Source organism: Leucopleurus acutus, assembly GCF_964270905.1.
Source record: "Leucopleurus acutus genome assembly, chromosome: 9".
NCBI lineage: Eukaryota > Metazoa > Chordata > Mammalia > Artiodactyla > Delphinidae > Leucopleurus > Leucopleurus acutus.
Window position 1 is genome coordinate 96,954,192 of NC_139144.1, and position 12,557 is coordinate 96,966,748.

The 12,557-nt window shown below is 48.2% G+C and overlaps 1 protein-coding gene across 1 annotated transcript; it reads left to right on the forward strand.

Annotated features, from left to right (window-relative positions):
* Positions 1-583: 583 nt before the first annotated feature.
* On the forward strand, positions 584-11,737 carry LOC309966654 (anionic trypsin-like; the record flags this gene model as incomplete). Its single annotated transcript, XM_082846862.1, is given in 7 exon segments — positions 584-745; positions 8,227-8,322; positions 8,325-8,436; positions 9,406-9,565; positions 10,479-10,795; positions 11,169-11,305; positions 11,585-11,737. Coding segments are annotated over 7 exon segments (1,137 nt in total).
* Positions 11,738-12,557: the final 820 nt, after the last annotated feature.

A 12,557-nucleotide genomic window follows, 5' to 3' on the forward strand; every position in this document is an offset into this window, starting at 1 on the left:
AACCAAGTGAAGAGCCACACATCTCCACTAGGGGGCAGACAAGTCTCCATATTCTGCAGAAACTCGACTGCCTATGCCAAGAAGGGAAGAGAGAGCCAGTAGGGATGAGCTACACAGTGGTGACAGAAGATGAACTTGAATTTGATGTCTTAGTGCCTTTTCTCTGGGAAGAGGCGAGGCCATCACTTAAAGATGTTGACTCTTCTGCCACTTCTCCTGGGATTAGGTATGACCTTATACTGGGGGGAAGTTTGGGGTAAATGTGGATGTTGGGGAGAGGAGTAGGGTGTCCGAGGCCACCAGTCAGAGGATGCGGGAGATGTTGGATTAGAGGATCCTGACATAATAACAGTTGGCAGAACAAAACCGAAGTGCAGGCAGTGCTACAGGTTTCTTTGGGGGCCAAGGTGGTATTGGAGCAAATAGTAAAAGACCGTCCTGCCTGGGGACAGGCTTGTCAGCCCTCGTGGGTTTTTCTATCTCTGTGGAACTAGGCTCTGTGTTTGGTGCTCTCCTATCTCAAAAGCCAAGCAGGGACACCTGTGAATGCGGGACCTCCGTGATGATCCAGTGTTATAGGTCGATGGCCAGCTCACCTTCAGGTACTGGTACCGTCAAATTTCCAGGACAGAGCTTGGTGCTGATGGCAACTGTGAATCAGGGCTCTGAGGCCACTTATGAGAGTGGGCTCACCAAGGACAAGTTTCCCATTCGCCGCCCAAACCTGCCGTTCTCAACTCTGACTGTGAGCAGTGTGAGCCCCGAGGATAGCAGCTCTTTACTTCTGCAGCGCTGGAGACACGTGCTGGGCACAGGTCAAAGGTCCCAGCAAGAACCCCTGCAACCTCCTACCCGGCTCCATCCAGGTGAGCCTGAGAACCCTGGGAAGCAGGCTGGAGGGGGGAAACCGCAGCTCTTGGGCAGATGCAGCTGCCTGTGTACTGGTGGGTGGGGATGGGTGTGAATGGGTAGGCTGGGATGGGGAGAGAACTGGTAGGATCCGCCGGAGGGCCCCATCCACAGACAGGAAGAGTAGCTACTGGAGGGTGAGGATAAAATTTCTTGCAGAGGAATGTTTAGAAATATTCAGTAAAGACAATCAGATACAATTTGCCTTCAAGTGGCACACTCAGAAGTACCCTTTAAGTATTTTATCTCAAGTCTATATTTAGCCTGTTCTCTAACGATATAGTTTAGAAGGCCCTTAGCCATCTTGATATCCTACTGGTCCAGTACACTGATGGCATTATGCCGATTGTTCTTGGTGAATGGAAATTGTAAAGCATTCTAGATACCTTGGTACGACATGTGCATGCCAGACCAATGTAGATCTGCAAAAATTCAGGGACCTGCCGATTTGGTGAGCTTCTGAGGAGTCCAGAGGTGTGAGATATGTTGGAATGTCCTCCAAAGCGAGGGGTGAGCTGCTGCATCTTACGTCATCTGCCGTGGAGAAAGAGGTGCAATGCTTCATGGGACTTTCTGGATTTCGGAGTTAACATATACTACAGTTGGGTGTGCTACTCTGGTCCATTTACTGTGTCATCTGTAAGGCTGGGCCAGTGCAAGACAGAGTTCTGTAGCAGAATGAGGCGATGATGTAAGCTTCCCAGCCACCCGGGCCATAGACCGAGTAGCTCAGTTATTCTTGAAGTGCCCATGGCAGATGGGCTGCTCTGTAGAGCTCGTGGCATTCCCCAGTAAGAGAATCACAGGCAGATGCAAAGAGTTTTGGTGTAAAGCCATCCTGTCTGTCTTCTACCGGCAACAACTATTCTTCCTTTGAAAAGCTGCTCCTGGCTGTTTGCTAAATGCCTTATCACGGCATTCAGCACTGGGTGTTAGCTGATTTGCAAAACTGTGAAGTTGAACAGCACAGAGTATTCTGTTACTCAGTGGAAAATGTGTAATTAAGACAAGATTCAAGCACAGCTGGAAGGAGGCACAATTTGATTTCAAGAGCAAGTCCCAGTTTCATGGTCCACACTCCTATTCCACACCCACCTTACCCTCAATCCGTACGCAAGGTTTTGTGGGAATTCCCTATCTGCAGCTGAAAAACTATGGGGCTGTTTTCTGGGTAGGGTTGCATTTTATTCTGGAATGATCATTACAGTTTAACATAAGTATGGTTCTGAAAGGTAGTGGTAAAGGAAAATCTTCGCAAGGGCCAGAACCTCAGTCCTGAAGAATAGATCTAGCCTGTGTTCAACTTTCCCAGTATCATCTAGATTCTAGCCATGCATTCACATTTTCCCTCTTTTTGCTTCCCTGTGCTGTGTTAGGGGTAATTCCTTTAGACTCTCTGTCCTATTTACTAATTCACACCTCAACTCCATTAAGCCATTTCACCTTTCAACTGACTTTTTTTTTTTCAATTGACTTTTTAATTTAAAATATATTTTCATTTCCAGGAAATCTACTTGGGTCTTTCTACAAATATAAGCAGTCATTTCTGAAAAATCTTACTCGTCCTGTATTTTTCAGTTATTTTATTTCTTTAAGGCTATCAAACTTATATTTGGAATTACCTGTTCGTGCCAACATCTGATGACTTTATGCACCTGGTTTTCTTGTGGTTTCTGTGCCTCTCACTCAGGGTGACTTATTTCCTTGTGCATTGTGTAATTTGATATTATAAAATATATCTTTGGGAATCCCCTAAATCCTGGCGTAAAGGTGGGCTTTCCAGGAAATATTTATTTTTGCCTCTGTCAAGCAATTGGGGTGCAACAGACCTGATGTTTTCTTTTATAATTCTCAGCGTCCATCTTCTTGGCCATACAGTGTCTGTGCCAAACCCCAAAGGGCTGACCTCTCAGTGACCATGAATATTCAGAGGAAGCTGTTTTTTTTTTTTTTTTTTTTGCGTACGCGGGCCTCTCACTGCTGTGGCCTCTCCCGTTGCAGAGCACAGGCTCTGGACGCGCAGGCTCCGTGGCCATGGCTCACGGGCCCAGCCGCTCCGCGGCATGTGGGATCTTCCCGGACCGGGGCACGAACCCACATCCCCTGCATCGGCAGGCAGACTCTCAACCACTGCACCACCGGGGAAGCCTGAGGAAGCTGTTTTTAATCCTCCACCCAAAGCCAAGACCAAGAAAAATAATAGTCCTTGTCAGCTGCCTGGGGGGTTATTTTCTTTAGTTCGCCCTTTCACTATGTGTAGCTTTTCCAGTAGCCTGGCTTTATGAAGAAGCGATTCCCTTCACGGTCCTGTACAAGTTCCCGTGGGTCTTACCCGGTTTCTACACATGCTGATTCTCCTGGTCACAGGGATCCACATGTGCACCCATTTGATCAGATGGATCAAAAGTGCTGGTTTACCTTCCTGTCCCCTGCTCCCTAGGAAATGGGCAAATTCACCTACAAATAAGCCTTGGGCTGTGAGCATCTTCCTGTACAATGGCAGACTTTTCTCCTAAGGAGCAGTAAAACGCTGTGGTTAGGGGCTTGATTTCTGTTCCCAGGCAGACCTGAGCTTAAAACTTGACTCCACTGCTTTATCACCAGGTGTAACCTTGACAGGTTACACAATTTCATATGCATATATATAATATTGTTATATATAAAATAAGGATAATAATGATGCCAAAAAAGAAAGGCGTGAGGATTTTTATAAGAATGAGATGAAGTCTTCCATGTAAACCACATCACACTGTGCCTGGTAGAGACAAAACACACAATTTAGTTACTAGTTAAATGTATTTCTCACTGTAATACATGAAATTTTACCATTAACAATTCCATCCTCAAGGTCAGGTATTGCCCTCTCTGGGAAAATTTTATTTATTATTATAATGGTTTCTCTTTATTTTAGCTATTTTAATAACAAAATTAATGCATTTTTTTGTGAAATACACAGTTTATTAAACTGAGGAAAATTAAAATCACCCATTTAAATAAAATTAGATCGTATGTATTTGATCATTTATTCTCTTAAGCCAACAATATTTCATGTCAAAAAATATACTTGACATTAACTTATAAGAATATTTCGGTGTATTGATCCTTTAAATTGATCCTTTAAACCATGCTTTAAATGTCAGTTTTTACAATTAAAATTAATAGCAAGGTAACTATCTACATGCTAGATGATAGGGTAATTTAATTTAAAAAGCAGTGGTTGTGTCAATTTATTTCTGTTATAGACTCAGCAGGGAAAGATGAAAGCCCTGCTTACCCCACCTTCACAGGGCTGGCATCTTCTTATTCAGGTTCTATCTATACTATCTATACTATCTCCCCAAAGACAGCATTCCCGACCTTCTTACCTAATATAGCACTTGTGGACCCAGCCACCAGTTACTCACATTTATTATCACTTTATCCTATTTTAATAACATCTAATCACCATAGTCTGATATAAATATACAGTTGATCCTTGAACAAGGTGCGGATTAAGGGCACTAACTCTGCACAGTTGAAAATCCATGTATAACTTTACAGGTGGCCCTCTGTATCCGAAGTTCCACACCTGTGCATTCAACCAACCTCAGATCATGTAATATTATAGTATTTATTGTAAAAAAAATCCATGTATAAGCAGACCAGTGCATTTCAAACCCCATGTTGTTCAAAGGTCAACTGTAGGCGTTATACACACATTTTATATGTATATATACATATATATGTATATATATACATTTTTAATTTACTGTCTGCCTCTCATAGCTATACCTCCTTACATATGTGTGGACACGAACACACATAAATACACATAGATGCCATGAAAGCAAGGACCTTTTGTGTCTTCTTCATTGCTGTTTCCATAACGCTTAAAGAAATTACAGGAACATCACAGGAATTCAGTAAATATTTACTTAGTGTTATGGACTGAACTGTGTTCCTCCAAAATTCATATGCTGCAGTCCTATCCCCCAGTCCCTCAGAATGTAACTGTATTTGGAGATAGTATCTTTAAAGAAATAATTTAAGTGAGGCCATTAGAGTGGACCTTAATCCAATCTGGCTGGTGTCCTTATCAGAAAAGATTAGGTCATAAAAGGAGAGACACCAGGGACGTGCCCACAGAGGGAAGGCTACATGAGAACACAGAAGAAGGTCATCTGCAAGCCAAGGAAAGAGAAGCCTGAGTAGAAAACAACCCTGTTGACACTGTCGATGAAAATAATCCATAAACAATCTGTAATAGGAATAGAAACAAGTTTTATTTGAGCCAAACTGAGAACTATAGCCCAGAAGACAGCCTCTCAAATAACTCTGAGGAACTGCTCCAGAGAAGCATGGTTTTCAACCCAGTTTTATATCTTGTCAGAACAAAGAACATTAAACAAGTCAGGGATACATTCCTTCAAGGTTTAAAACAAAACAGATCAACACGTACAGTGAGTCAGTATGTCCTTGGTCCCTGAGAAGGAGTCTTATCATCGAAGAAGTATCAGCACTGGTGTCCCAGGAAAAGAGGCATTTTATGTTTTAACAGAGACGTTTTTACTTCCAGTCAATGTGCCCTTTTCTTTAATAAGTAAAGCAGATGTACAGTATATGTCTGATGGGCAACAAACAGGCTGTTTTAGTTAGCATAAAATTCAAATTAACTCATGTATAAGCCAGAATGACTTCTCCATACCTCAGTATGTGAAAGTTTCTTTTATGAACACCTTGATCGTGGACTTCTAGCTCCCAGAACTGTGAGAAAATAGATTTCTGTGGTATTTTGTTATGGCAGCCCTAGCAAACTAATACATTGAGTAAATAAATATGATTCAGCAGAAAAGAGAAAAATTTGCCAAGCCATGTGGATTTCCCTGGAGAAACACTGTACAAAAATCATTTGAGTTCAGGCAATGTAAGGCCATTAAAAATGAACTAGATTGTTCTAACAGGGATGGGACAGAGGCTTTTCACCTTTCTGCTTGAGGAGAATAGTGGCCCCAAAACGTGTGCCAGCTCCCTCTGCTCCACCACCCCACCCCGCCCAGGCTGGGAAAGGGAACAGATATGGTGGGTTCTAGAGAGGCAAGCCCAGAACCTGCTCAAACACAGTGGCCCTGAACTTGGACAGTCCTCAGTTTGGAGCTGTGTTGGTTCCTGTGTGGACTGAGCACCCAGTTCTGAGACTTGGGAGCCTTTTGAAGATCCTCCTGGACAGGTCGGCCTATAGGAAGTGGGCTGACCAGTTGGCTGCCTTCCAAATGGACAACAGTCTAGAGTTTTTAAAAGCTAAATGAGTGGAGGGAGCTCAGTTGACTGGGCTTACCACTGAACTTGACTTGTGGGGCTCAGTCTGGATCTAATATGATTTAGAAAAGTAAATACACCTGTCATTTATTAAACTCTGCGTATCATGGTACAAGTCATGGCTGCTACAATAACAGCCACGTGGGTATTCCTCCCAGACTCCTTACTGGCTCTCCTCTGAGTACTCTTCAGTAGACTCTGGAGTCACTTAAGCAGCATTAATAAGACCAGGGATGAGACAAGGAATGACTGCAATGTGGACAAAAAGACCATTATAGTATAGGAACCAATCTATCTTCAGATAAAAAGCTTCAATTGCTAGAGACTCCCCCATTCACCCCTCTGTATCAGCCTGAAAACTAGACAAAATGTGCAAGTAGGCGTACCCATCTTCCTTGCTTCAAGGTGGGAAGCAGGAGAGGGCTGGGGAGGAGAAGCAGACGACTCCATTCAGCCAACCAGCCTATGCCCAGTGTGTGCCTCTAGCCTCTGTCTCACCCTTCAGTGTGTTTGGATCACACAGACCACCCCTTCACTACCCAGATTCAGTGATTCCCAGGCTGCGCCATTCCAGAAGATAGTTCTTAGTGGATAAAGAGAAATTGCACAATGGGCAAAATACGTAGTTTAGAAAAAATAATGGAGGCGGGAAGGAGTTGGGAGTTTGGAGGAAAGACAGCAGAGAATTTGACAATCTGATTGGAGCTGGTAAAGGACCCTGGGGGCCAAGGAGGAGTTGACTAAGAGCTGAGGAGAAATACCTGAGCTGGGGGCTGGGGGAGGGACGTATTTTTTAATGAGAAACTAACGATTTGGAATCTGACAAAAATCTACTTTTCAGACCAATAGGAGATCTGAAAGACTCCACTATGTAGCAACATGGTGGGAATGAACTTAGCTTCCATAGGGAAAGGTTCTGCTGTCATTCATGGATTCCTTAGCTGGGTGACCCTGGAGAAGTCACTTAACCGCTTAGCTTTAGAGTTTTCATTGGTAAAAAGGAGAAAATGGTATCTGTTGCCCAACTCGTGAGGCTGTGTGAGGATCAAATAAAGGGAAGGGGAGCCAAACGTTCTGTGGTACAGTTTACAGGCTCTGGGGTTGGCCTGCCATGCTTAAATCCCATCTCTACAGCTTACTGGCTGTGTGACCTTGAGAAGGTTACTTCACCTCTATAAAGCTCATCTTGTCATCTATAAAATGGCAACCCCATAGGTGGTTGTGACAATAAAGTGAAAAAGGTCCGTGAAAGACTCACACCCATTTGGTATAGTGAAGTGCACAGAAACCATCCAGCATTATCATAATGAAAAGCCAGTGGCTTGATGTGCCAAGAGCTAAAAATCAACCAAGAGAATGTCTTTTTTTTTAATTAATTAATTTATTTATTTTTGGCTGCGTTGGGTCTTCGTTGCTGCGCCCGGGCTTTCTCTGGTTGCGGCGAGCAAGGGCTACTCTTCGTTGCGGTGGGCGGGCTTCTCATTGCGGTGGCTTCTCTTGCTGTGGAGCGTGGGCTCTAGGTGCGTGGGCTTCAGTAGTTGTGGCTCGCGGGCTCTAGAGCGCAGGCTCAGTAGTTGTGGCGCACGGGCTTAGTTGCCCTGAGGCATGTAGGATCTTCCCGGACCAGGGCTCGGACCCGTGTCCCCTGCATTGGCAGGTGGATTCTTAACCACTGCGCCACCAGGTAAGTCCTAGGAGAACGTCTTAGAGAAATAGACAAAGGAATCCAAAATTCAGAATGAAGAGTGCCAAGTGCTGCAGAGTCTTATTCAAATTGAATTTGGGCAAATGTGGACTGGAATCCAACCTATACATCTGAGCCTAGAGTATGAGGTAATGGTTTCCACCTATATCTATTTTCTCTGCCTGTAAGGTGACTCCTGATACTTTGACCAAAACTCACCTCCTACTGCATTGCGGGTGTGATAGTTGATTCTAAGGGGGAGCGCAAAGCATCAGGAGAAGGCTAGTCTTAAGGCTTTAGACACAGAAAAGCCCAAGCAGTTGGGGGTTCCCTTTCAGACAGAGTCAGAGCCACAAAGCACCAAGCAGGACTCCAGGAAAAGGAAAGCTGCAGGTGTGTTTGTACGGGGCTGGGGGGTGGTGACCCTCCACCCTCACCTACACACGCCCTCCCTCTCCTCGGGAGGTATAAAGGCTCTCCGTCAGCCACTCAACTACACTGCTCCACCACGAATCCACTGCTGATCGTTGCCTTTGTGGGAGCTGCTGGTGAGTCCCATGCGTTGCTTTGCGCCCCATCCGCCCCTGTCCTGGCAGAGATACATGCTCCACCATTCCTGCTACCTTTCCTGTTCTACCTGTGCGCTGAGATCCTACCTTCCCTGTCCAGCACCCCTCCTTCCCACGCTGGGGGTCTCTTTAAGCCTCATTCTCTCACCTGCTGCCGGACTCCACTCCCACCCCCCTCATCCACCAGTTTCGGGGCTTTGCTGGGAGAGGCGCGAAAGGGAGACCAGGTGGGGACAGTTTGTGAAATGAGCCAGGACTTGAGGCTCTAGGATAGCTCCACGGCAGCTGTTCCGAACCTCGGACGCACCTGGGGAGGTGGAACGATGACTCATTCCAGTCCTATTAATTGGCCTGGGGTGTGGCCCATGCACTGACCTTTTAAGCCTCCCAGGTAGTTTTCAGATGCCCGGATGTAAAGCCACAGCTGCAAATCACTGTTCTATTGGCCAATAACCGTAACTACCTTTGTCCTGCGCAGTGGGTCCCCGGCCTCACTGCGCAGATGTGAGCTACGGGAGGAGCTGGCTACAGCCAGGGCTTCGCGGTCAGATCTTCCTACTTAGGCCGTCCCATCATGACAAGCCGGGGCTGAAATTGCAGTGGAGAGTAGACTGGTGATGAGTAAGAGAGAGAAAGAAGCATTCGGTGGGTGAGAGGACCCCATTCAGACCCTATCGCACTGAATGCACTGTGAGGGGGGTTTCTTGTCCTTGGCCCCAGGGGAGGTCTGGGCCCAAGCCCCTGCAGGGTCCCTAGCTCTGTGCCCTGCAGGCACACAGAGCAACTCGGGAGAACTACCTCTGTGAGACAAGCCGGGGAAGCTCCCCCGTGGCCTCCCTCTCACCACTGTGCTCCTTCAGGAATCCTAATTAGCAAGGTCCAGCCGCGGGGCTCTGGGCTCCAACCCCAACCCTCCTGTTGAATTGGCTTCTCCCTTCCTGTCTCAAGTTGCTTTTCCCACGGACGATGATGACGAGATCATGGGGGGCTACACCTGTGCAGCGCATTCTATCCCCTACCAGGTGTCCCTGAACTCCGGCTACCACTTCTGCGGGGGCTCCCTCATCAGTGACCAGTGGGTGGTGTCCGCGGCTCACTGCTACAAGTCGTAAGTGCTGGGCCCCTGGCTACAAAGCCCGCCGCCCAGGGCCCTCTGGAGGAGCTGGGGTCTGTGTAGGGGTTGCTGAAGTTGGGAACGATGATGGGGAAGAGAAGAAGTTGACGATGGCAGCTGACTCGCAGGAGCTGCGGGTAAAATGGGGCCCCTGATAGGAAGCCGCTGACACCCCAAATCAATAGCTCAAACAGCAAGGGCTGCGGGTCATAAAAGCAGGGACGGGCCATTTTGCGGTAGGAGTGGCCAGCTTGAAAAGCAGGCAAGGACCTCACACCGAGTAACCTTTGCCAGTTGGCTACAGGTTAAAACCACCTGAGATATGTTAAAAAAAAACAAAAACAATAAAAACAGTTGCCTAGTTCCTATTTGACTCAGAATTTTTAGGAAGAGAGTCTGAGTATTGGTGAGTTTATAACTGCCTCTGGCAGATCTACTCTCTGGGCAGAGCTGAGAATCACTGTCAAGACCAAGGGCTTTCAAACCTGAGTGCGCCCGGAGGGCCTGTTAAAACACAGATTGCTGGCCCCCCCCCCCCAGGGTTTCTGATGCAGTAGGTCTGGGGTGGGAACTGAGAATGAGTTCCCAGCTGAGGCTGATGCTGCAGTCCCGGGGCTGCACTTTGAGAAGCGCTGGATTAGCTCATACGGGACGAGGGTACTTAGCAGAGCGAGAACGGAGGGAGTAGAAGTCACCGCGTGTAGTTCGCAAGGTTGCAGAGGATGAAGGATGCCCGGGGAACTCGAAGTGGCTCGGTGGCACCCACGGCACTGAATGCATGAGAGGCATGGGGGAGGCGGCTGGAAAAGCAAATGGAGGAGCATCCCCACCGGGACACCTTCACGGCCTCCCTGCCCCACTGCCCCTCTACTGCCCTGTGCATTCCCACACCACCACCTGCAAGCAGGGAAAACGCTGGGGGACGCAGGGATGTGGGCAAAAGGCCTCTACTGCGCTTCGCCCGCAATGGCCGCCTCCAGGCGAGGCTGGGAGAGCGCAACATCGACGTCCTGGAGGGCCGTGAGCAGCTCGTCGACGCGGCCAAGATCCTCCGCCACCCCAGCTCCAGCAGCTGGACTCTGAACAGTGACATCTTGCTGATCAAACTCTCCTCGCCTGCGGTCATCGATGCCCGGGTGCCCACCTTAGCTCTGCCCAGCGCCCGTGCGCCCGCTGGCACCCAGTGCCTCATCTCCGGCTGGGGCAACACCCTGAGCTCTGGAGGTGAGTGGGACCCTCACGACTTCACCCTCCAACCTACCCACATTGCCCAGAACTGAGCATCCCCTGAGCTGGGACCACTTTGCTTCCAGTCTGCAAATTCACGTCAAGTGCCTACTACACAAAGGACTCTCTGCTGGGTACCAGAGAGATGCAAAATGTCAAGGAGTTGAACCCGAGAATCAAAAGACAGGACAGATGTAGCCCTTGCTATTAGCACCTCTAGGGAGGGGTCTGCAGTGAGCTTTCTGGGAGTTGAAACCCATCACTCCTTGGAGGCCTCTCCTGGCCGCCCTCAGGGTTCAGCACTGGATTGCCATCCCGTCCTGGCCTGACCCACATTTTCCTTTCCTTGATCTCTTCCTGCCCCTCAAAGTCAACTACCCCGAGCTGCTGCAGTGCCTGGACACCCCACTGCTGAGTCAGGCCGAGTGTGAAGCCTCGTACCCTGGACAGATCACTGACAACATGGTCTGCGCCGGCTTCCTCGAGGGAGGCAATGATTCGTGCCAGGTGACTTGACCCTACCACTCTGAGACCCCTGCCCAGACACACAGGCCCCCTGGGAACGGGATTTGATTGCCCGGGGCTGTGGGGCTGGTAGAGGAGGTCCCTGGGCAGTGGTCCCGTGGAGAAACAAGGGAGGCTAGTGTGCGTGGCATCTCTTCACACTGTGGAGAGATGTGGAACCACAGAGCCGACAGGAACGGGGTCTTGTAAGGTTCAGACTGTGTGTGGCTCTGGGTCCCTTCTTCTCTCTTTATAAACCTTGTCCCACCGCTTCCTCCCCAGGGTGACTCTGGCGGCCCTGTGGCCTGCAACGGAGAGCTCCAGGGCATTGTTTCCTGGGGCTCTGGCTGTGCCCAGAAGGGCAAGCCTGGGGTCTACACCAAGGTCTGCAACTATGTGGACTGGATTCAGCAGACCATCGCTGCCAACAGCTAAAGCCCCCGCCCCTCTGCCATCATTATGCTAATAAAGTGACTCTTCTCTAACTGCCCAGGTCTGTACCTGCTCCCTCCGGCCCCTTCACTCCAGGAAACATCTCCTCCCATCTGAGGTCAGACAGGGCTGTACCCCTTACAGATGAGCAGAGCGCCCCACTTCCCAAACTGTCTTCCATGGCACACTGGTATAGCAGCATGTAAAGAGAAGGAATCCAGAAAATCACAATCAGGGGGAGGTTTTCTAGAGGAAAATCCATTTCGGAAAGGCTGCATCGGCCTTCGTGCTTCTCTGGGTCTTGAGTGCAGTGCTGATATGTGCACACGTAGGCATGGTCTGTAAGATCCCATACTTCGTCTCACCGCTACCCACACCTAGGGAAGCACCTGTGCCAATCACCTTGGCCTCTTCTGAGTCCCCTCCAAGCCCCAGCTTATGTTCTCTCCTGGCAGCAGGTGACCCCATTGGCCCCTATTTCCCAACGACCATCTCATGTGTCTGAGGAAGACAAGAGCTCCCTGGTCTCCATCCCTCAGGCTCCTGAGAAGTCTGCCTTTTGTTCTCCCCATGTGGTGGTACTGACATGCATATGCCATACTGAGTACTTTATGGGCACTTTCAGATTTAGTTCCCTCTCCCCTCTGGGGTGGTTATTATTCCAGCAGTACAGACAAGGAAACAGAGGTTCAGAGAAGGTTATTAATTTACCCACATCCCTCATCCAGCAAGTGGCAGATCTGGAGGGTTTTTTTTTTCTAATTTTAATTATGCTTTAGTATTTGACCTACATGCTATTTATGATTGTATTGATTAATTTTTA